The sequence below is a fragment of the Physella acuta genome, unplaced genomic scaffold (assembly GCF_028476545.2).
Source record: "Physella acuta isolate Inbredline_101_S28 unplaced genomic scaffold, ASM2847654v3 ptg000572l, whole genome shotgun sequence".
NCBI classification, from domain to species: domain Eukaryota; kingdom Metazoa; phylum Mollusca; class Gastropoda; family Physidae; genus Physella; species Physella acuta.
In genome coordinates, this window is record NW_026732091.1 from 21,683 (window position 1) to 47,922 (window position 26,240).

Sequence of the window (26,240 nt, forward strand, 5' to 3'; positions counted from 1 at the left end):
TACAACTCCCCCTCCCCCATAGACCCCTCTGTAAAAAAAATTATTGTCATAATACCACTGCTACTTATTTAAATCTATTTCTGTAATAAATAATTGTGTAATATATTTATTTGTGTAATATATATGTATGTTTAGAAGAGTCATCTAAAAACCGAGGCTACGTTCACTCTGAGTTGGTTATCTCCCCCCCCCCAACCCACCCCCGAACTGATCTGTTAAGTACATGTAGAAAAACGCGTAATGATGTACCAAAGTACCATGCCGTCAGAAAATTAGCTTTTTAAACGTAAAACTCTGTGAATATTGTTTTTGCAATTACCAGTATAAAGGTGTGTGATCAATACAGTGATCTAACCCATATTTATCACTATGTTAAAAATTATCTTTAAAGAACACAAAGAAGCAGTAGTTAATTAAAAATATATGATCTGAAATAAAATACCGATATTTAGTGAAATGTAGACTGTTATTCCGAGTGTTTTTGATCTATATCGAAAAGCGTGGTTTTATACCAACTCTGATTTTTAAAAAATTCATTATGCTGTAATACTTAAGCATTTATGATGACGATATATTAAATTCTGATTATAGACAAAAACATTTTGTAAACACGAATAGTGTTAAACAATTAATTTCATTATATTCTAAAGTAGTTATTTATTTATTTTGACATTTACAATTAAATGTGTAGATATAAACATAATTATATTAAGAGAGTGCTTATTTCCCCTATTTCACTTGTCTTAAATAATATCCCAGGAATTATTATGTAAGAATTTTTTTTTTACAAGGATTACAAAACAGATTGTATTATGTTCATTGTTTTTGGTTGTAGTGTGAGTATATTGTTTTTTTTTTTGTTTAGATTGATACAATTTTTGTTTTGTCGGCCTGCATTGTGTGTTTTTTCTTATTTCTTCAGAGTGCTACTTTCAATTTATTTTACATCATAGCGAAGTAATGACATACAGCTAGTATATATATATATATATATATATATATATATATATATATATATATATATATATATATATATATATATATATATATATATATATATATATATATATATATATATATATATATATACATATAAAATACACGTGTATAGAAAGTGTTAAAAATTCGGCGCCTTTTTTTGCTCTTTTCGCTCCCCCTACAACGAAAACGTGGATACGCCCCTAGACAGAAGACATATCTGGAAAATTAATAATTCTCGTTTTACATTTTACATAGATATTTTGACAAACACATTTGCATTTACTATAAATATTAAACACTTTCATCTTGTGTAAAGATTACCACAAGATTTTTAAAAATATCTTTACGACTTTAACATGCCCACAAACAGGCCAAACTGTTATAAAAAAACATTGTTAATTAGTATTTGTAGTAATAAGCACATATCGTACAATGGAGCCAACCTTTATAAACCGCCTGTTATAAAAGGGTCTTCTCTCAATAAATCTTCTGCTGATGGCCTTTGTTCTGCCTCAGGTGTAAATGTCTTTTCTAAAAAATCTCCCAGGTTTTTTGACGCTGTGATTGACAGCTCATACTTTGGTCTCTGCAGCATAGCGATTTTAAAATTTACATTGGCTGAATTTGTTGTTGTTGAGTTTGGTGGTGATCCAGTTATCATCTCTACAACTGTACTTCCCACACTCCTGGGCGAATTTTGAAATGTATTAATAATATATATTACACAAATGGAATATAGGAAAATTATATTGTTTGGACTAAATATACGTTTAGCTTAGGCTTACAACAATAATTATTGTTTTGAAAGCTTAGTGATATAAATAATGCATTTTGATGTTTTATTTTAGAATTGCTTTTTTGTTTAATTCTAAAACCTATCGCAATTTAATTATTTTTTTAAATAAAACATTCTCACCAAATGTCCAAGCTACAACCATCTTTAAATATTCTCCCATCAGGGCAGTTAATCATCTCAGGAGCCATATATCGAGTTGTGCCTCTTTCTGCTTCAACACCTTCTTCCTCGTTATAGATTGTTGACAGGCCAAAGTCAGTAAGTTTAATGCTTGATTCATCCACCATTAGAATATTAGTACCTGTTAAAAATTTAAAGAATTATCTTAAAAATAGGTAAGTTATAATAGTTACACTATTAAAAAAGTAAATTATTTTGAAATACCTTTGATGTCCAAATGCAAGATGTTGTTTTCATGTAGGTACTTCACGCCTTCCAGTATTTGAATTGTAAACTGTCTGGTCAAACCTTCATTGAGTCTTGTGTGTTGTTTGATGAACGTGGAGAGGGTGCCCTGGAGATAAAACACAACCATTTTCAACAAAACTCAAATGATATTGCAATACAGTTTTAATTTTCTTACTCTTGCGTGTCAAATAATACAGTGGGGATTAATAAAGAAATCATGTTTTACCATTTTTATGTACTCCAAAAATAAGATTATATCATTTTCTTTCCTTTGATACCCATGAAACTGGACGATATTTTTGTGTTTCAGTTTAATTAAAATTGAAGCCTCCGATTGTAAGCCCTCCTATTAAATAGAAACAGAACATGTGTACATTTGTAAAATTACATGTGCACGCGATCAGATATATACAGGATCAAGATATGGTGTATATCAGAGAAGTGGTTAGAAATACGTTAGTACAATAAATAATTCCCAATATTAAATTTGGTAAAATTAGAAAGTTAACTATTTGATAAAATGATACATATTTACATGTAACATTATTGCTTTGTCATTTTAAAATTTAGCGTAACAAATTTCTAACGCATGTCACCATATGATCGCCCCTACGTACCATTAACTTCTTTTGGTTCTTTGGGCCTGCGATTGTTTTCTTTGCAACAAATCTTTCATCATCTGGTTGGTCTATATCGACAACAAGATGGACGCTACCAAAACCTCCTTGACCTAACGACATTGGTTTAATTTCAAATCTCTTGGGGAACTCATCAGACAGCACAATATCTACAGATATTAAAATATAATGTCTATCACAAATAAACCCTAGACACTTAACAATTAATAAATATTCATTATAATATCATAAGATGATGTTAATTAAATTAGTAATATACTAGCTAAACACAACTGATATTATAATTAACCTGTTGTAGATGGCAATATTCCTGTTGTACGCCCTGCTCTCCAAAGTATCGAATGTACGTTAGCAGAAAGATCCTCATTATGGCTGTTTATTAAATGTTTTAATATGCCATTTAAGTATTTGTCTGTGATGATTTTCTCACTTCCCTCTTTATTCCTACATAATCTTCTCAAACATTGCGTCATCAATATTAGGTCATCAGGATTATCATCATCTGATATATCTTCTGTTAGTTCTGGATACAGTGGAAGCAACTGAACAGCCAAAGCTAAAAGTAGAAAGAAACAATTACGATTACCTCATTCAACTCGTCATTTTGTTCTAAGATTTTAGCCAGCCCTTGAAGCAGCTCAGATCGTACATATCCATGTAGCATTTTTTCTTTGTAACATATTGCATTAAAGTTTCTTGCAAAGAACGGTTTGATTTTCCTGATTTAACATATTTAATACGCACATTGTACAAGCGCAGTATTTTAAAAAGATAACATTCTTACGGAAGAGATAACTAAGGTAAAGTTGGTATTAAGACACGTTCTTAATTCTAAGTATAACGTATTTATATTAATTAAAACGCCGATGTAGGGTAACCTGGAGTAATTCCACACACTGGGTAATTCCACATCCTATACACTGAATTGCTTTTTTACTCTCTCGTATACGAAGTATAGAGAAAGTCTTGTAATTGTGCAAAGAAATAAATCGAGATTTGTGCAAATCTCGACGTTTTGCCTCTCCCTGAGTCGGAAAAACATAATTTTTCAATCTTGTCCATATGTCTGGGTGTATATAAGTGTATGTGTGTCTGTAAACACGGTAACTTGAGTAACGTTACAGCTAGGTGGATGACATTTCATATATAGGTTTTATATCAACTTTCTAGTAACCAGAAGTGGCACTTATTTTACGTACAATTTTTTCAAAAGCTTATAACTTGAGTACTGTTTGAGATGGATAAATATAATTTCACTTGTAAGTAAAACATCCAAGTTTATATCTTCCTTCAAAATTTGAGTAATTTCTGTTGACCGGGAGTAGTAAGTAATAACTCCTCATTTTTTGTTATGCTCGTTCAATCACTACTAGTGGGAATCGCAAATAAACTTACGCTGTTATCGACTCCTTAAAAAAACACATATGAATTTTCAAAGTATTAATTTTAGTCTTCACTATTATACACGTATTGTTTGCCATTCAATTGGTTCGCAATTGTTTTTCCATAAGATACTATTCTATTAATAAAAGTTAAAGTAATTAACAATGGATTAAAAATCATGCCTATATTCCGAGTTGATATTCCCCGTAGTGTTATATAATAATAATCGAGATCACTCCCGGTTTATTTTATGTTTAATTTAATTTTTTGCTTGTTTTTACGCTTGCTGGTTAATTGTTCATTTCGAAAGTGATAATGCCTTGAGTATATATTACTATGTTGTATTGACTTTTATTGACATAATTTTTTTTCATAAATTAGTTTTATCTGGGGAAAATGAATGTGTGTAATAAGATACAAAAACTTCCTGTCGAAGTCAAAAACTTAATTTATACAAGTATGTCTGTTTATAACCTAATTGCTATTTATAATCAACGTTGGTGTTAATTTAATGATAAGAATAAAAACTTCAAGACAGATAAGTGTACACATTATATCATGAGCCTATTTTTTACACCATGTGTAATAGTTAAGCAAATTCCATACAATCCATTTAGTTAAATAGTATTTGACATGTTACACAAAACAGTTTAAATCATTACTTTCTGCCTCCGTGTCTGTGGTAGAATCGTCTTCTATAAGCACTAGCAGAAGTGTTGCAATCATTGATATGTGTTCTTCTTTAAACTCCATGCTTTTAATTACCTAGTGAACATTAACATGCATTAGATTTTATAAAGGGATCTTAATTTGAAAGGATAAACGTAGTCTGTTGTAGTATTTAAAACTAAAATATGTAGTACTTTCAAATGTAAGTTAAATTTTATTCAACAATTAGTAAAAAAAATATAAATACACAAGGTACACTAGCTGTTTGAAAGGTGGAAGTGACGAGCACGTGTTTAGTAAGGTAGCAAAATAGTATAAGTGAGGAGAGCTCTAACTCAGGTTAGAATCAGGTACCAATCAGAGAGCCGGTTGGCCTAATGAACGTCCTGTAAGCTAGCAGAAGAAAATAAATTAGAAGGATGAGAGGACGCCTGATATACAGGGGACCGTTGGGAAACTCTAGGTGCCGTGCTCTACTGGTGGAGCCCCGGATTCAGTCAACGATTATACTAGTCCACGTTTGAAAAAGTGTGTTTTGTTATTTACTTACATTGTATGGGTTGCTTACTGAGAAAAATTTCTTCGCTTCCTTCCTTCTGGCAATGTTAAATAAAATGTTGACAACTCCACTAATGATCCAATTAGATTGGGAGTTCTGTAATTTTAAATATTGACATTCGTTTAATTTTTTGCCATCACGACTAATGGTTTGAAGAGATGTTAATGTATATCAAGTCAGCAGACCATCATTTAGTCCTTTGACAATATAAATCAATTATAACACCAAATTGTTGTCGGGGAAATAAACGAAGAGGAAGGTACAACGCTAAGCATCATCAGTACATTATCAGTAAAATTATAATTCAACGAAATGACAATCTAACTAATATTTTATGCAATTTTGGAAAACGACAACAACAAAAAAAAAACACAATTCATTCCTATTGACAAGAAAGCTAAAAATTAGTGGAATCCGATTTTGGAGCGAGGGTTGCAGATGTGTTTCATATATAGGTCATCTAGGCATGTGTGCACGTTGTAGTAACCTTATTGAGGTTAACTACAGCGTTCGATAAAATATACAGATGTAAATGATATAGCAAGACACACACTTATTAAACATCTGACTGCTCTCTCTTTAGTTAAACTAGGTTTTGACAAGAACAAGCTAAACAAGAATATAAAGAGTTGTCTTAAAGTAAATCTATGCTCTGATCTCGGCAAATAAATAACATGTGTACTTAAGGCAATCTTTATACAATAGACGTAAAATAATAAATAACCATTAATCTGAAAATATTAGGTAATAAAAAATAAGGATGTATGTAATTAAATTTTTTTGTGAAACTTAGGTATTTGACTTACTTTCATTCATCAATAAAAGCAAAAAAATGTAAAAGAAATAATTAGGTATGTTATGAATAGAAATAAAAGCAAATTACTAAGTACGTATTTAAAAAATGCTATCAATAAATTACTATACCTGCACGTTTTTATGAGAGATGAGGAAATCTGTAAATATCTTTACAGCGTCCATCTCGGCCAAAATCTACAATTAAATATTAAATAAACTTCTAAAAAACTACTTTCTTTTTGTTTTATCCAATTAACATTAAAAAATTATTTTTTAACTATGTAACTCTGTTGTTTAATATACATTAAAAAAAAAAAACTAATCGTGCAATAATTACCAAAGCAAACTCTGTACTTTCATTACTACCCTTTTTCAACAGCGTCAGCATGTCTCGAATTAAAGACAAAGTAAAACCAGGTGCTGTTGTATCCAGAAGATTTTCATCTTTTAAGCATCTCAATGTAATATCTGTAACGACAATGTATCAAGAAAGTGCTTCATTTTTTCTTTTACTTTTATTAGTTTCTTACTCTGATTTTGATCGTTTAACCATTGAGCTAAAATTATTTATTATGTTATAATCCATAAATTCTAATGTTGGTTTTCAGTGGAGTGTATGCCTCTGAACGAAGTACTAGTGTAATTATAGGTGTTATTGTAGGGATAGAGATTGAAATAGGGATATTTGTCTGTTTACAAATATGTTTGAGTTTCGGTTCCAGTCAAATATGTCATATGGCCACTTATAAATGCCTGAATGTAAAACTACTTCATGAACCAACACACATTCATACATTAATTTAGCTCATAACTGCTATGCGACTACTTTAAACATTTTGAAAATGTTTTATTTAAGCCAGATAATAAATGATGCTTAAAAGCGAGGTCAGATACTTGGGTTAGGGTTTGAGAATTTCTGTCTAGACAGGAACCATATTGACACGGGACATTTTGTCAGGAGTCCTGATGACAGAAGCCTATTTGTCGTGGGTCTAATTGACGGGTTCTGTTACGTCCCTTACATGTCCCTTGCTTGTGTGTAAGTGTTGTGTGCTTGAACGACAGGTAACCCCCCCTTTTAGTATGGTTGTAGCCCTTGGTTGAGTGTGGTTACATGGAGCGAGAGGTGTTCACGTCAGGTGTGTCAGGTGACAGCTGTCAGAGCGTGTGTCAGTGTGTGAAGCTGTTAGTTGTAGTGTGGCTGTGGACGTGGAACGTGGTGTTGAGTATTGTTATTTATGTTGTACACCCCATTTGATCTTTTATTATTTATTACTGTATATATATATGTATATATATATCTATATATATATATATATATATATATATATAATATCTTATTATTATTATTATATTTATAGAAGGTTAATGTTATCTACTGTTGTATACGTTGTATTTGTCTGTTGCTATATATACCCCCTAGACAGAAGAACCCAACAGGGTCCATTTCTCACTGGCGTTTTGACGGATCGGCTATACGGGGCTATACGGGGCTATTTCGTCGGGGCCATTTTGATGATGAAACGTTACATCATAAATGTTGCATATAAAAGGGATAAATTTGAAATTCAGATTTGCTGTCATCAATAAAACATTAGTTATTTTACAAAGTCAAATAAACCGGAATCTGTCCAGTGCTATATGTTTTTCACACAATATTCCATCTTCAACATAGTAACTTAATTAACTTAATTAACATACAAGTAGCAACAGTCAGTGACTTTACATACAAGTAGCAACAGTCAGTGACTTAACATATAAGTAGCAACACAGTCAGTGACTTAACATACAAGTAGCAACACAGTCATTGACTTAACATACAAGTAGAAACATGCTAGTAACTTCTGCAAGGTTGTAGTGAGGGTCCTAAACATCCGGCTGTTCCTTTTGTCAGTCTTGTTACACAGCTTTTACTAAATTAAAAATTCAAGCTGTAAAACTAAATTACCCGCATAGTTAAGATCTAAGAGTAGTGTGAAAAACTTCAGTTTATCTTCAGCATTTAGAGTAGAGTAAATTGTCTTCAAACACCTCTGACATATGAAGAAATGTAACGCGTCAAAGTCTCTCATGTTAGAAAACTCTAACATAACATCAGAAACAAATTCCTGTAAATCATCATAGCTTGGTCTCTGTAGATAAAAACAACAACAATTTTTAAAATGGTTGTAGTTACATATGTGTAATATATTGTATCGAATTCTTTATCAAATACATGTAATTCAAGAAAAAGTTGTTAACGAATGAGATCGATAAATACGTCGAATATTTGAGTCTAAAAAGGCAAACTACTCAAGCGCAAATAACAGATCCCATGCAACTGATAATATTCAGATCAGAACGCTTCACGGTCGTTGTCTTACACCAATGTTAATAGCTACTGTTTAAACGCATATTTCCCTATGATTGGATGCCTGGGAACGAACTTGTCATATATGTTATGATAGATTCTAAATATCTATCATGGTGTCTCCACTTCACCCCCCACCTTGCTACCCCACAGGTAACGATACACACCTGGACCTGAGTCCAGCGGTATTGTAAGCTGACCGGGCCTCGACCTCAGACTGCGGTCACGAGGGTGGAGCCTGAGTCATGTGACCTGTAGGATAGGGACGCCACAGTCCGGTCACTCTACCTTCCCTCCCCGCCCCCCCCCCCCCTTCGGATGTACTCGTTTATGTTGGTGCTAAGGCACTTTTTATCTACACAGAAATTAACTTAAGTTTTCGCAACGTGTGTAGAGGATTATGTGGCTTCATTTGAAGGTACCTGACACTTACTTTTATTAACTGCACTGTTATAAATTAATAAATAAGTATGAAAGGGGTATAAACCAATGTATGATTGAAAATAATATTTTAGTAATATTTATAGTAGGCCCTATGTCAGGCTAATGTAAATACATTATCTTTGTCAAAATAGTAAAATTGTATGTGTCTGAAGTCTGAATGAATGTGTATATCACAAAGATGTTAGGAAGTTTAGTTTGTCAAATGTATTTTACAGCCAACGAGCTTGGGCTAAAGAGACGCTACAGAGGTCCGTCTGTGAGCTAGTATGCCCACCAGGGGTGGAACTACAGTGCCGCCAGACCCCGCAAAGCGGGAGGCCCATGCCATTTAGGGGCCCACAGCCGGTAAATAATCATAACACGAGACACCAATACTTCTACAAAGCGTTCATATTTATATTCATTTGGCCGACTAATTATAAAGAGGACCTATAGCGCAAATTAAAAATTATGATTTTCTCAAAACACATGATATGATGTAGTAATTTGGTTTAATTTTTAAAAAAAAAACATTTTTTTTTCAAAACCCGAACAATCCAGTAATGAGTATATATATATATATATATATATATATATATATATATATATATATATATATATATATATATATATATATATATATATATATATATATATATATATATATATATATATATATATATATATAATGGGGGGTTTATACGGGGTGGCCCTTTTTTTCTAATTCTGCGACTGGTGCCCACGCCGCCCTGGTGAAGTGTCGCCATTACAGGCTAATCTAACTTTGTTCTTTTATTTATTACTCTATGTCAGGGGTCTCCAAACTTTTCAGCCCGAGGGCCGCATTAACTATCAAATATCAGTTCGGGGGCCAGAGTTTCTTTAAGGCATCTCTTCAGGGTGGTGGCGCCACCCCCCCCCCCCCGAAGAACGTATACCGCCCCCCCCCCCCCCCCATCGAAATATAATTTATATAGAAATATATACAAGTTTCAAGTTTCCACCCCCACCCGAGGTCCGCGTTTGTTCTCAAATTGTTCTTCACGAATTTCATTCTTGAAAATGTTTGTTCACACAGCGTGTAGTTCGAAAATTTTAAAGGTACTTTGATGCAAAAGTTTTAATGTTAAGAAAGTCTTCCTTGTGCCAAAACGTACAAAAACCTATCCGCCCTTCTTTGAACGTGTCTCTAAGGAAGTCATTTTCTTGCAATTCAATGACCTCCAGCTGCAGTTCATCTTTGCAACTGGCCACATTTGCTTGAAATGGGCTTTGAAACAGTCTCCTATCTTCTGCCTTTGAATCCAAGTCAGAAAATCGCTTCTGAAACTGCAGCTGGAGGTCTTTAATTATCTCGTATGTAAATGACGTGGGGAACTCAGTGGTTGCTTCAGTCGTATAGATCAGAAACTAGATTTCACTCTCTTGCCGTTTTAGGTTCAGAAAATTTAAATGACTAGTTATTTCTGCAGCAGAGGCCAATTTCTATACCCACCTTTCATCAGACAATAATGGCTGTGACTTGCCTTTACTATCAGGAAGTCACCTATTTCTTTTCTCTGCTCAGAATTTTCTCGCAAAATTAGCAATCTTACTGATGTGAAATATGGTAAAACTTGCGATTTTGTGTTTGTCCCTGAACTGTCTATGGTTAGATATCCTCTTCGGTAGCAGTGTCAACATTATAAGTAGGGAAGCCAGCTCTTGTGTTATGTTCATATCTTTATCCACACCTCTTATGAACACAAGAAGTTGAGAAGTGGAACTGCTGCCCAGCGACTCATCAATTGCAATTGAAAAATGGCGAAATTCGCTTTAATTTTTCGCTATTTGAGTCGCAATGTTTTCACCAATGTCTGCAACACGGCGAGTAATTGTATTTGCACACAATGTTATATTTTCAAATAGTTTTGAATTTTATGTGCAAAGCTCCTCAGCCACCTCCAACAAACATTTATTCAGTTGACAAAAAGATCGTCGCGGGCCGGATAAAATGACCTCGCGGGCCGCATCCGGCCCGCGGGCCGTAGTTTGGAGACCCCTGCTCTATGTTAACCTTCATGTATTAAAATTTAAATAAGTGTAAAACCTTTTGTCACAGCCTTTTCTCCTATTTATTTAATGGCACACACTCAAAACAAAAATCAACCTTTGTTCCTGTAATTTCAATAATTTTATTGGTTCATAAAAGCATCGCCTTCACTCCCAAAACATCCGCCATGTTGTTCGCGCCATGTTGTATTGCTTTGTGTAACAGATGCCACTGTCTCTGACCCTTCTACCCCTGCTGATGTCTCTTTATTGTTATTTCTACTATTTCTGTTTTCTCCCCTGTTGTCTGGTCCAATTCTTTGCCGTCTACTTTGATTGTGGAATTCATTTCTACTTTGTCCAATATACTGTCTTTGTCTGTAATAATTACGTTGATTTCTGTAATTATTATTAGGTGCATAACCTCCTCTGTCATTATTGCTGAGATATGTATCTCTATTTTGTAAGCTGAAACACTCAGACTTTACATGGCCTGTTTTCCCACAGTGGTAACACTCTATGCTTCTGCTATATTTGTATCTGTCTGGTTTCCATCTGGTAGGTGCACTGTTACTTCTATCTCTATTGTTGTCGCCATACCTTCTTTGATCCCTGCCAAAGTTTCTACTGTAGACTGCTGCTGGAATATCTCCCTGCTCTCTTTGTCCAAAATAGCCCCTGGATGAGCATCCTTATAAATATTAAGGTGCTCTATTAATTGTTTCTCTGTCCTAACTTTTCTGTCACTCAAAAAAATGAATAAATTATCTGTTGCATTATTTAAAACATGATCTATCAAGTTAAGTTCAATAATTGCCTCAGGATTCTTTAAATCTATTTCTGCCAATTCTAGCCTTTTATTCATGTGTTTGCGAATATCAAAAATGATCTGGTTTATGTCACCAGTGTTGTTAATTCTAGCATCTCGTATAGTCTTCCTGTAATAGTCTTCTGTCTTTCCAAAATGTTTCATCAATCTTTCTTTTACTAGGTTATAGTCTTCTTTTTCAGTCTCAGACAAACTTGCTATTATGGCAATGGTCTCTCTGTAAAATTAGTTAATAAAGCCTGTGCCTTCCCCAGCAGATGAATAATTAAAGCTCTTACATGTTTGCTAAAAAAGTATTAAGTAAGTTTCCACACTTTCTTCCTGTGGTTTAAATGCTCTGAATTTAGGCTTCCAATTGTCCGTTTTGTTAACATTGCTGTCTTGAGATTGGTTACTTTTAACTTTAGCTAATTCTAATTCATGTTGCCTCTGTTTTTCTCTATCTTCTAATTGTCTCTGTTTTTCTTTGTCTTCGACATCTATTTTAACTTTTCCTTCTCAGCCTCCATTTTAGCTAGATCTAGTTCCTTATCAGCCTATATATTTTAACTTTTTCCTTCTCAGCATTTATTTTAGCTTTAGCTAATTCCCTCTCTAAAGTTCTGTCTTCCCTTTCAATTGCATCAGCTATCTTCTTTTCAATCCATTTAGCATTTTCTGCCCCCGTGTACCCTAAAGAATCAGCCAACTCAATGAATTTGGCATAGTCCTCCATCTTCATATTCCAAGAAAAGTTATTCAGTTACTAAAATGTCATATGTCAACAATACCAAATCTAGATCTAATTCTAATTATTTCCTTTACGGTGCGGAGCACCGCCCACTTCTAACACCAAAATGTCACAGCCTTTTCTCCTATTAACACGTTTTTCTTAACTCAGCTTCGCGTTTGTTTGTTTGTTTCTTTGGATGTTTGTTGTTAAAATTGACATCGAAAATTAGCCCACTTCTGATTGCTCTAGAGATCTGAAATTTGGAATGCAGGCTATTTTCGCCTAACAATTTCAGATGCATTCATAAAAACTAGCAATAAGAGACCTAAATTAGCTTAATTAAATTACGCCCAAAGGACCATAAAATCGAGGACATGATTTCTAAACATACCGACAAGACTGGAGGCCTATTGACACAGTTACTTCGGCCCCAATCGATGTGAGCGCGCTGGCCGTGATCGTATAGTGGTTAGTACTTCGCGTTGTGGCCGCGACAACCCAGGTTCGAATCCTGGTCACGGCATGTAGGCTTAATTAAATTACGCCCTTTCTCTGTTTAAAGCGTATCGGTCGCTCAAGATTTTTAGTCAGTGTATTTATAAACACTTAGTCAAGTCATACTTAATCAAGTCATTAGATAAAGTAGAAAATAAACTATATAAAAACTTTTTAAAAACCACGTTTTTCATGTGTAGCAACGGACTAAACAGAGAAAATAAAATGCTTAAAAAAAACTTTTTAAAAAACCACGTTTTTCTTGTGGACTAAAAAGTAGAAAATAAATTTTTCTTGTGTGCTTCCTCGAGCTGTGCAGGTTCTTGTGATGACTGACAAAAAACGTGGGTCGGGCAGATGGGTCGGGAAATTTGATGGTGAACGTACCCACGTTTTTTGTCAGTCATCACAAGAATCTGCACAGCTCGATGAAGCACAAAAGAAAAATTTATTTTCTACTTTTTAGTCCACAAGAAAAACGTGGTTTTTTTTTAAAGTTTTTTTTTAGTATTTTATTTATTTCATGGCACACACTCAAACAAAAATCAACCCTTGTTCCTGTAATTTCTATAATTTTATTGGTTCATAAGAACATCGCCTTCACTCCCAAATCATCCGCCATGTTGTTCGCGTTATATCTACCTCTCCTTCCTTTCTTTCGCGCATGCGCACACCCACCTTACATTTTAGATCCATATCGCCTTTTTAAGATACACACTCGAAACATACATTCCTCTACATTCAACTGTTACACCTTTGTTAAGTTAATTATTGACGTGTATTGTTAAACACTTTTCACTGAACCAAGTATTGGCAATCAGTCAATAATAACCACATTACATTAATAAAACGCTTTATTACTTATTAAGAGACCTCTTCTCCAACGAGACAAACCATAGGCCAAACAAGCAATTATGTAGCTGCGGCTATATATTGCTGCGCGGTATAACTCAATACAGCATATTTACCACAATATATATATATATATATATATATATATATATATATATATATATATATGCAAAGTTAACTTGACGCGGGTGTAAATAAGACTTCCATATATGGTGCAATACGATCTGAATTAGAGACCAAATCAAATATTAAGACCGCTTAGATTTGGAATGACCATCACATTCTAATTAAACAACAATGGGAAACAGGTAAAATACATCATTGATTCAACGATAATGAAGTGGCGGCTAAAGTGGTGGAGATTCATCATGAGGAACTACGAATGCCACGCGGCTACTGTATGACATAATCATCAAATGACCATTAAAAGCCTTGATTCATGACAGGTAATGTTTAATATATTAAAGCAGACACTTTTAATAAAAAATTAGGATCATGAATCGAAAGCTTAAAGTCAAAACTACAAAATGTTAAAAAAGTTACATTGAACTATTTACAGGACGAGAACCAGAACAACAACCACAAACTAGATACAACACACACACAAAATATATCAGTCTACAGTAATTATAACCCTAAACACTAAAAGGGATAATTGTCTTATTACTGCTAAAAAAATTACTTAAACACTCTAAGACAAACAGCAATATAGGAATAGTAGGGGAACCAGCATACAACCTAGATAACATTAAACCTAACACACGTTGCAGATTAATAAGTGCCACAATTAACTATGACACCACAAATACACAAGCTTTAAAATACGCCAACAAAACACAAAAAAAAAACAATAGACGAAACTCTTCTACAGAAAAAGTTACACAACAGGACTGCACATAAAGAAAAAATAATATAAATAATTATCATTAAAAAGTTTTAAAAAACCCACGTTTTCTGATTGAACTAAAAAGTAGAAAATAAATGCTATACATCACAATAATGCAAGCGATCACTCTACTATAAGCGATGAAAAACGTGGGGCGCCGAAGTAAAAGGTTTTTATCGGTCATTGTTATTATAAGATGTAAAAGTTATATTACTATTGATTAGATAATACTATTGACTTTTATTAGGGAGCTTGTAGAGAGTCAACAGTATTAGAAACTGTAAGAAAATCACGGCGCCCCACGTTTTTCATCGCTTATAGTAGAGTGATCGCTTGCATTATTGTGATGTATAGCGGGGTAGCGATTACTAGGTAAGAGGGGAGAGAACGTGACGTACATCGCGATATTTGAAAACATGGCGATGTTTAACCTCAACCAAAAAAGGCAATGAACCTAGAAGGAAGACGAATATATATCTTAGTCTTGCAGCAGATTACCTTCCCATGTTCGCTTTAGTATTACAGTTTTCATCAAACTTCTTTTTGACTTGAACTTCTTTAATTTTTAAGAAAGTTTACTTATACATAATACATTACGTCTAATGACAATTTTTTATTTTTACCACTCAATGTATTTTGTTTTTCTATATCTTACATTGTCATCTTAATTTTTGATCACCTTAGTAAAAATTTGCTTAAGATTATAAAATTCAAGTTTTAAAAAACAACAACGTTATAGTACGTCGTGTCAAATGACACACCGTTTAAAATGTCTACATTTAAAGTTCACCAAAATAATGACGTAAAAACTAAATATGATATGACGTTAGCATACATATCATTCAATCTAATCACTCTAAAGTACAAATCAATAATTTTTATTGATTAAGGGGCTGGGTGAGTTATTTTTATCACTATTCGCCCTTCCCCTTCCCTTTGTCCGCAACCCCTTCCCCCTTCTCCCATCCAACCTTGCGTCATCACACTAACCTCAATACCAACCGCTAGATAAACAGACCGTACTACTACCCACACTATACCTATTCCATTTAAGAGACAAAAGCTGTATGACAATCCTACAGACAAATATTTATTCAACTAATATCACAACCCCCTAGAAACCACTCCAACAGACTGGGATACATAACTTGTAGACACCACGCCTCGTTGAATATCTCTTGCACCCTACCTACATCGACAACTTTGTCCGCCGCCCTCGCCCCCGTCCCTAAACACCTGCTTGACAAACAGATCGTACTACTACCCACACTATTACTTGGACAGACAAAGGACAAAGTAACAGACAAACATTTATCCCCCTTCGTTTACTGTCACAAGTGACAACGTTCCCATCCAACTCCGAAACATCCCTGTACCAACTTTGAAACACGCCTCGGTGAAACCCAAACTCCCCCGACGCTAGTTTAAACTCGGCCCCTAACACTTCCAAAACATGCCTGTAACAACTTTGAAACCGGCCTCGGTGAAAACAAAAACCATCCCACCGTAGTATAGACTCGGCCCCTAACACTTCCAAAACATGCCTGTACTAACTTTGAAACCACCCTCGGTGAAAACTTCACCGACCCTAGTATGGACTCTACACCTACCGATTCCAAAACATGCAAGTTCCGAGTTCAAAACCAACCTTCACCGACACTAGTATGAACTCGGCTACCAACAATTCCAAAACATGCATGTTCCGAGTTCAAAACCAACCTTCACCGACACTAGTATGAACTCGGCTACCAACAATTCCAAAACATGCATGTTCCGAGTTCAAAACCAACCTTCACCGACACTAGTATGAACTCGGCTACCAACAATTCCCAAACATGCAAAAAAAAAAAAAAACATGTATGGTCTAGCTTCGAACCCTGCCTCGGTGAAAACGTCACCGACTCGTGTATAAAATCTGTCCCAACCAACTCCAAACCTTCCCTGGGCACCCGAATAAAAATAACTCACCCAGCCCCTTAATCAATAAAAATTATTGATTTGTACTTTAGAGTGATTAGATTGAATGATATGTATGCTAACGTCATATCATATTTAGTTTTTACGTCATTATTTTGGTGAACTTTAAATGTAGACATTTTAAACGGTGTGTCATTTGACACGACGTACTATAACGTTGTTGTTTTTTAAAACTTGAATTTTATAATCTTAAGCAAATTTTTACTAAGGTGATCAAAAATTAAGATGACAATGTAAGATTTAGAAAAACAAAATACATTGAGTGGTAAAAATAAAAAATTGTCATTAGACGTAATGTATTATGTATAAGTAAACTTTCTTAAAAATTAAAGAAGTTCAAGTCAAAAAGAAGTTTGATGAAAACTGTAATACTAAAGCGAACATGGGAAGGTAATCTGCTGCAAGACTAAGATATATATTCGTCTTCCTTCTAGGTTCATTGCCTTTTTTGGTTGAGGTTAAACATCGCCATGTTTTCAAATATCGCGATGTACGTCACGTTCTCTCCCCTCTTACCTAGTAATCGCTTCGTCTACCTATTGTTTACAACACGCTTACAAAGAAAAAAAATATCCCACCCCTCTACTTGAGACATAAAATAAAAAAGTGTATTGTGCCTTGTCGTCACAGGAAACAAAAACGGTGGCGTCTAATGTTGTTAACCCTTGTCTTCCTAAATTATTTTTTAACTTGTTAAAGAAATTGAATGTTTAGTTAAGGATTCTGACGCGAATTTTTTCACAAGGGACGATACTCGTGGCTGTAAACAAGGCTGTTCTAATTTTAGAACAGTTGTCTTTCCTCTTGTTTCTCTATTAGGGAAGCCGTAAGGGGAAGACACGCGACACGTCTTTTAAAATGTAAACAAGCGTGCACGGGGTGCACTTAAAATAAACCCCGCTGCGACAATTGTTAAATTTATCTGGCTCAGTGTGGTCAAATGGTGGTCAGATCAAAAGAAAATCGGAACGGTCATAAAAAAACGTAATTACTTTTCCAGACTTGTAAAAAACATGTCTACCCCGCATACCTACGTACCAACGCACGAAGTCGCCCTGTCGCCCATTAAAAAACACCAACCTACCGAGACTTCGTTTCGTCTCAAAACCTGACTTAACGGTGGTTGAAAGAAAATTCCGACCCTTAAATATATTTTTGTTTTCGCTGACCCTCGCTATAAGCGAATAGTTACAACCATTAATCTTTCATACATAGCAAGGGACGGTTCGCAGGACATGTGGAAACAAATTTTTTTAATTTGATCAAAGAATGACCGGGCGTACGATATGTGAACATAGTTCATGTACAGCTGTAGTCTAATGAAAAAAGCCGAGAGCCGTGACTAATTACAGCACCAGCTGTCGCCACACTTAACGCGGAGAGGGACTTAATGGCTTCGATTAATTACCTGTTGTGATCGCTTCAGTGAGCCCGCTATTAAGCAACCACGGGGAGCGCCTGGGAGGATCACGGGCGGATCGATAAGTACAAGCTGTCGCTAATAAGTAACAGCTGTGGTTAAATGGATGTTATACACAATGACACTTTCTAGTACACGCTAGTGTTAGTCTTTTATTTCAAACGGCGTACAACAAAGAAATTAAAAGCAAACTAATTAAAATGAATTTCAAACAAATAAATTATACAAAGTAATTAAATTAAACAACAAGTAAACAACAATTAAAAATAAAATTTAAAAATAATAATTTAAAAAATTTAAAAATTTAAAAAATTAAAATCAAATTACGTAACTCGTTAATAATAATTAAACTAATTATAAAATTAAATTAAAAAATTTAAAAAATTAAAATCAAATTACGTAACTCGTTAATAAAAATTACACATAGGTGGACCCTCATACTGATGGTCAGTGGGTGCGATCAATATTAACTTGGCCCTTGTACGGTGGTTGACAAGAACAAAGGATCGCTGGTGAATCGATACGTGTCGGGTGCCATTAGCGAGTAACAGGTGTCTCTAATGGATGTTTGTAGTCGACATAAACCCACGATGCGTGACCAAAATTTAATTAGAAGCAACTTCACCGACCCTAGTATAAACTCTACACCTAACAACAACAAAACATGCATGTTCCGAGTTCAAAACCAACCTTCACCGACCCTCGTATAAACTCTACACCAACCAACAACAAAACATGGATATACCAACTACATACAACACACCGCTCGACCCGGGTCGATCAATACTATTTCTTTACTCGACCAAAAAACCTACGACACTGTCCGTATACCTGTTAGTGGAAAGCACGGGACCCAACCAGGGGAAAAATCAATTAACGTGGTAACAGATGTTCCCACACTTAACGCGGGCTTTGTGGTTAACCACTTAGCTCTTTCGATTAAACGCGGAACCCCTGCTGTGATCGGGTCGGCGAACAACGCATAAAATCGGTGAAGCATAACCAATTTAATTAGGTAGGCCATCATTTGATGGCCCAGCGGCTGCGATCGATATAATACCCATTAAAAACCGCGCAGCGCGTGTCAACAAAGGATCCCGGATCGATAAGTAACAATGGATGTTCTATTTTTGTAACGTTCATTGTGTTGGAGAATGGTCCCTATACAAAGTCTACACTAGTGTTAGTCTTTATTTAAAACATACATACAACCAAATAAACAAACCAACAAATTAAACAACAAAGAAAATAAATATATCAAATAAATAAATTAAACAAAGTAATTAAAATCAAATTACGTAACTAGTTAATAATAATTACAAAACAAAATAAATAATAATTTTAAAAAATTAAAAAATTTTAAAAATTTAAAAATTAAAATCCAATTACGTAACTACTCAATAAAAAATTACACAATATAAACAAAGTAATTAAATTAAACAACAAGTAAACACAAATTAAACAATTAAAAAGTAAACAAATAATCAAATTACGTAACTCGTTAATAAAAATTAATTAAAATTTAAAAAACTCATTAAAACTCATTAAAATTACGTAACTAGGTCAATGATGACGTCACAAGGTCACCAAAAGGTGACTCACCCTTCACTCCTCCGCCAACCCCAGTTGGCGCAGTATTTTACTATATGTCTTTGCGCCTTCACCCTTCGCTCCTCCACATCCCGCGGCGCCAGGCTGGGAGTATTTTACTATATCTCGTTGTACATCCGGCTCCTCACCATCCCGAGTATTTTCCTATATAACCTTTGCGCCTGCGCCTGCGCTCCTCCGCCAAAAATGCTAACCAAAAGGGACCTGATATACTACTTTTAAGCTGTTACTATATCATTTCATTTGTGGTTTATCCGTGTATTTTGTTGGCGTCCTGTGTTATTCAATGTACTGAAATATTACAACTGTGGAGATCTAATTCATTGTTTTAACCTCAATGGACTCTTTGTGTAGTAAATACAATTTCAAGTTAAGCTAGAAAATATACTGTTACAGTTCTACAACGAACCCACAAACACAAGGACGGGGGGAATAACAGGGAAATAACCGATATGGGGTAATACGTCATGATTATTGTTGGAAGGGGCAAATACGTTAGGGATATGCCAGTTAGAAAAAAAAATATCTTGCACAGTCTAAAAAGCTACCCTAAGAGTTATTGTCGAAACTTATTGTGAACAAAGAGTATTACACCAGCACTTATTGTCTGACATATAACGGTAAAACTACTTTTTTTACCGTAATGTGTGCTCTCCTAACCAATATTCCAGTACTCACCGCTGTGACCTCTGACCTGTATTTTAGACTGTCCAGTCGGACTAAATTTACGAAGTGACTGATCTTTGAGTTTGAAAGGCTTTCAGCACAGATATGTCAGATAGAAAATAAAAGTGTTGTGCACAATCATTCTCTCGTTCTTACTTGCTCTGAGCTTTACGCTTACATATAATCCTATGAATGAGGCATAGATTACATACGTAATCTATGATGTAATCTATGCCTCATTGGATCTTCACGCACTATCCAGCGGAGGAGGTGTGGGATTGGGGGCGTGTCTAACCTCAAGCGCTGTAACCATTAGGCTGTCATCAGAAGACAATAAACTTGTGTAAGCTACAATTTATGTGGGGATAGACATTGTATTGAAGTGAGAAGATCGGCTAACAAACAAAACGTCATCTGGTTTATTGATAGCTATTCTCAGAATAACACTCGATTGATAGGACGTGTAATACTTAATAGTTATTAATGCATAACCTTTGTATACATATCTTTTGCTTACACGGAAAAATTTGTCTAAAACTTTCAACATAAATCAATGCGTATTTATTAGTCAAATGGTTCTTCCACACATAAACAGACGTTGTTGTTTTTTTTTTTTTTGGGGGGGGGGGGGGGGGGGGAGGGGAAATCTATAAGAGGAAACGCATAGTATATTTACCGCCCTTCTTTTCTCGTTTTCTCAACTTTGCATTTTTACTACAAATTCAACATTGAAGGGTTCGGAACCCTTTGTCATACATAACTGAAACATTCCATTTAGCATTATACCTTCTACAAAACTAAGTCTTTACATTAATTTCACTTCAATACTTTAGGCATCATTGGTATTTTTGTAGCACCACACACTAATTTTTGTACATAAATGTACGTAAAAATTTGTATTAGAAATTGAGTACGAGCTATCGCAATAAATAACATAGAAATGTATAGTTTTAATTAAGAAATCTAAATCTTTTATCATCTTTTAACAATCTTTTACGGAAACAAAGTTATAGAGGTTTTAAAAGGTGTTAGTTTTCACACCTTTTCGTGGTTTCCATGGCAAAAAGTACTGTTATTGGTGGCTCTATAATATTTCATGTGTGCTGTCTATCCTTAAGAGCAAAAAAATAATAATATGCAGATGATTTAAAACTAATTAATTTTGAGTAGAAAAATGTAGTTATCAAAGTCTTAGAGAGACTGGCCAAGATCCGACTTTCCTTAAATGCAAAAAAATACTTCCACTCTGAATTCAGACACGCAATCTGAATATCACTATAACTGATATCTAAGTCTCAATTTAAATTTTTCCCATACAACAAACCAGTTGTCAAATAGCGCATTGACACCCATAAACCTAACAAAAAATCCACTATTTATGGTACCATAATAGAGCATGTAATTTCCATCGATTGTGTTTTTTAATGCGATGTTCAATATGTATTTTGTGCGTATGAGTCGTATAAAGAATAAAAACTACTTACCTGTTCATTGTGAGTGAGAACTACAATCTTCACATAACAATCGATGGACCTGTTTTTTTTAAACAATATATATATAGACATGGTAAATGCAATATAATTATACTGACTACTAATAGGTTTCTGTGTTTGTTTCTTTTTTTTAAATCGATATGCTTAAAACTATTTAGGTACTTAATTGGCATTATGTGATAACAGGGATGTAGTGATGTATATAAATAGATATAAAATACATTTAACATATCTTTGTAAAGTTTTCCAATTTAGAACAATACACATTCTGTTTTAAATCAAGGTATAATGTCATTACGACCCTGATCATGAAGGTAATATTGATCATGATCCTTCTCGAGAATGGCCTAAATTTGATGTCGACAGTGGAGTAAAATCAAGCTTGAACTTTTAGTTGGACAATAGATAATTAGTTAACGATCAGATGGTGATATAGTGATATTGTTAAGGACAATGTCCTGTTCCCAGATTGAATACGGTTGCTTGTCAGGATGAACGGGTTGATCTCGTGGTATTTGTGAATTGATACATTTATAGTAGACCCAATTGACAGTGGGATTAAAGGTTTGTTTGTCTATGTGTACCCAGTGGCGTAGCGAGGTCGGGTGTCACCCGGTGCGGCACTTAATGGTGTCACCCCCCCCCCAGGGGCGTAGCGACCCTTCCTGGGGACAAACTTTCAAATATTCGATTCGCACCCCCCCCCTCAAACTTTCGATGTGCACCCCCCTCAAGTTTTTCTCTATATATTTTGCTATTTTTTGCCTTGGTTTCACCCCCCTAAATGGTGTCACCCGGTGCAATCCACACCCCCCGCCCCCCCCCCCCCCCCTCGCTACGCCCCTGTGTGTACCTTATTTGTGAGAAAAAATACATATTTTTAATTCTGTCTTTAAAGTGTAGTAAAATCTATGTGGGGCTATTTGACGTTTTTAATTTATAATTTTAGCTATTTTGCGTATTTCATTTTTGAGACTTTATTAATAGTAAAATATAATTTAAATGTAGGTTTACAAATGAAAATGTCCAGACATCTTACTTTAAACAATACAAATTACTTACTTCTTAAAATTCTGGAATTCTATATAGGATAGTTCAGTGTCTGTTGAGTCGCTCAGTTGTGTGTCGGTGTCATTTTGTACATCTTGTTTTAATGCTAGGTATTTGATATGATACATGACTTATTAATATATCTCTATTTAGAATACACATTTGAATTTTGAAATTATAATCTCCACATTTAAATACCAAACTATACTTTTAGCTTGATGATAATAAACAAATCATTAAAAAACAATTGCATTTTCTCTTGTATATGTCTAAAATGATCCTTTGTCCAGTAATTTATATATGCAATCGTTTAAGTTTGGACATCGCCGTTAACACTTCAGTTAGTATACATACACGTTTATGACACAAAATTTATAAGTCATCATGACATTGAGAAGTGGGACATGCAAAAGAAGAACTGGGACAGTCATGTCATTTTTTTTTTAAACAATAAATGGTTTGTAGTTTCAATACATACAATGTAGGATAAATACTTGACTGTAAAAATGAAACTATTTCATTAAAATAACAACTTAATATGATATACTAAAGGGCTTGAGTGTGTAACGTACATCTTGTCTCACTTCTCACCAAAGCTAGTTTGTGGCATAGTATTTGTTATAAATATTAGTTGTTAATAAGCACAAAACGTACACGAATAATGCAATTACATAATTACAGAACGTACTCTAATACAAGGATAGGAAAGATAACACAAATGTTCACCGTATTTTAAGGATTGTGAAGATACAAAAAAAAATTTGTAGGCACTTCTCTATGCAGATCAAACTAACAATCAGCTTAAGCTGGAAATAAGTTATTAAAAGAGATTCGTCTTTAGTTTCATGTTTAATGCGGTAACATCAACATTTTGCTGCACAGTTTCCGAAATTATGAAGAGTCCCAATTCTCCATGGTCCCACTACTCTACCTCATATATCCACTAGCTCATACCCGTGCTTCGCTACGGTATGATGCTCCAGAATAAAAGTATTAAATGATAGAAGATAATCGTACATTATATAAAACAGCTGCTCGTTTAAAATTCTTGTGAAATAAACATTTATTTCTCAATAGTAGGTATTAAAAAGCAGGGGAAATTTTAGAGAAAGCACAACAACACACACGATACCATAACCCCCAAACCAAACCCACACCATCAACCCACCTCCACCACATTTCCACCTCGGGTTTCGATTATACACTGATGTACTAGGCGATATATCTTTAAATATTCGGGTAAAGGGAAACCTAAATGCATTAAACACTTTAGAGATTATAACTTTGATTCAATAATACGGTATTGTGTACAGATTTGCATCAAACTGTTAAATGCGCATATAGATATAACCGAAAACTTTAAGGTGCTGAGCATGTTCGTATTCAATTTGGTCTACATTGTGTATGCGTGTGATGTATGTGGGTGGTTGACTGAGGGTTTCAATGTCTATGTAGTAGAGTAAAAGTAAAGTTCGCTTAAATAACTGACGTTCTTTGTGGGAAAGTGAAGTGATACCTAACATACAATAGGGAAATTCATCGCAGCTAGGCATAATGCAAAAGACACTATCTCTTTAAATACTTAACTGATAGATTCAGTTGAAATGCACTTCATTGACAGGATTGCAAGACAACTTTCTATATATATATAAATATATATATATACATATATATATATATATATAAATAAATAAATATATATATATATATATATATATATATATATATATATATATATATATATATATATATATATATATATATATATATATATATAAAGGAATATGTTTGATCACATGAGAAGTAAATGTGTGACGTGCTTCTCTTCTTGATAACATACAAACGTTTTAAAAATATATTAAATGTACTGCTTACCTTGTAAAATTAATTCGCAAAAACGTTTTAACTGGAATTTAAAATTCGTTTCACTACAATTTTCGTCGACAAAAATAGAAATTTGTTCCATTATATTATAGAGTTCGTTTTCAAAAGCTTGAAATAATATATCTAATAAATAAATTATCATAATATTCATCCTACTAAATTGTATTGGACTTAAATCGCTTGATTTTTCATTTTCTTGCATAAGAACATTTTTAAGCAATAATTGTAGAATGTTATCATGACCTTTTTTTAAAGCAAGCTTTAAAGCATCCCATCCATATATATGCACTCTTTTAAAATCAGCACCGCTGTTGATAAGCAACTCTACTACTTTTTCATGTCCTTCAGATGTTGCAGGTATTAAAGCATTCATTCCGTTATTATCCACATGATTAATGTCAGCTCCGCCGTTGATAAGTAACTCTACTATTTTGTCATGTCCATTCTGTGAAGCAAGCATTAAAGCATCCCATCCATCTTCTTCAACTCGGTTAATATCAGCTCCGCCGTTGATAAGTAACTCTACTATTTTGTCATTTCCATGTCTTGATGCAAGCATTAAAGCATCCCATCCATCTTTATCCACACGATTAATATCAGCTCCGCCGTTGATAAGTAACTCTACTATTTTGTCATGTCCATTTCTTGATGCAATCATTAAAGCATCCCATCCATCTTTATCCACACGATTAATATCAGCTCCGCCGTTGATAAGTAACTCTACTATTTTGTCATGTCCATTCTGTGAAGCAAGCATTAACGCATCCCATCCATCTGGTTTAACACTTTTAATATCAGCTCCGCCGTTGATAAGTAACTCTACTATTTTGTCATGTCTATTCTGTAAAGCAAGCATTAAAGCACCCCATCCACCTGGTTTAACACGTTTAATATCAGCTCCGCCGTTGATAAGTAACTCTACTATTTTCTCATGTCCATTTCTTGCTGCAATCATTAAAGCATCCGATCCATTATTGGCTACATGATTAATATCAGCTCCGGTGGTAATAAGTAACTCTACTATTTTGTCATGTCCATTTCTTGATGCAACCATTAAAGCATCCGATCCATTATTGGTTACATGATTAATATCAGCTCCGGTGGTAATAAGTACCTCTACTATTTTGTCATGTCTATTCCATAAAGCAAGCATTAAAGCATCCTGCCCATATTTATCCACGCGTTTAATATCAGCTCCGCCGTTGATAAGTAACTCTACTATTTTGTCATGTCCATGTCTTGATGCAATCATTAAAGCATCATGCCCGTGTTCATACACGCGTTTAATATCAGCTCCGCCGTTGATAAGTAACTCTACTATTTTGTCATGTC

At 34.3% G+C, this 26,240-nt stretch overlaps 1 protein-coding gene and 1 non-coding gene across 3 annotated transcripts in view; one reads left to right on the plus strand and one right to left on the minus strand.

Annotated features, from left to right (window-relative positions):
• Positions 1 to 1,248: 1,248 nt before the first annotated feature.
• Positions 1,249 to 26,240, minus strand: part of LOC131946833 (uncharacterized) — an 82,356-nt gene continuing 57,364 nt past the window's right edge. Inside the window, exons 1-14 of one of the 2 annotated variants that reach the window (XM_059307804.1) lie at positions 24,900 to 25,022; positions 23,037 to 23,130; positions 21,966 to 22,014; positions 8,178 to 8,361; positions 6,567 to 6,697; positions 6,359 to 6,424; positions 5,426 to 5,530; positions 4,869 to 4,971; positions 3,113 to 3,379; positions 2,803 to 2,972; positions 2,412 to 2,531; positions 2,162 to 2,291; positions 1,898 to 2,078; positions 1,249 to 1,667 (exon numbers count right to left, since the gene is read on the minus strand). In XM_059307804.1, the coding sequence (XP_059163787.1) occupies positions 1,427 to 1,667; positions 1,898 to 2,078; positions 2,162 to 2,291; positions 2,412 to 2,531; positions 2,803 to 2,972; positions 3,113 to 3,379; positions 4,869 to 4,971; positions 5,426 to 5,530; positions 6,359 to 6,424; positions 6,567 to 6,697; positions 8,178 to 8,361; positions 21,966 to 22,014; positions 23,037 to 23,130; positions 24,900 to 24,990 (1,932 nt within the window). In that variant the 5' untranslated portion in view covers positions 24,991 to 25,022 and the 3' untranslated portion in view covers positions 1,249 to 1,426. Of the gene's footprint in view, positions 1,668 to 1,897; positions 2,079 to 2,161; positions 2,292 to 2,411; positions 2,532 to 2,802; positions 2,973 to 3,112; positions 3,380 to 4,868; positions 4,972 to 5,425; positions 5,531 to 6,358; positions 6,425 to 6,566; positions 6,698 to 8,177; positions 8,362 to 21,965; positions 22,015 to 23,036; positions 23,131 to 24,899; positions 25,023 to 26,240 lie in introns of those variants that run through there. The other variant, XM_059307803.1, reaches the window with a different exon arrangement.
• Trnah-gug (transfer RNA histidin (anticodon GUG)) lies at positions 13,026 to 13,097 on the plus strand. The gene has a single exon. It is a non-coding gene; the product is annotated as a tRNA-His (tRNA).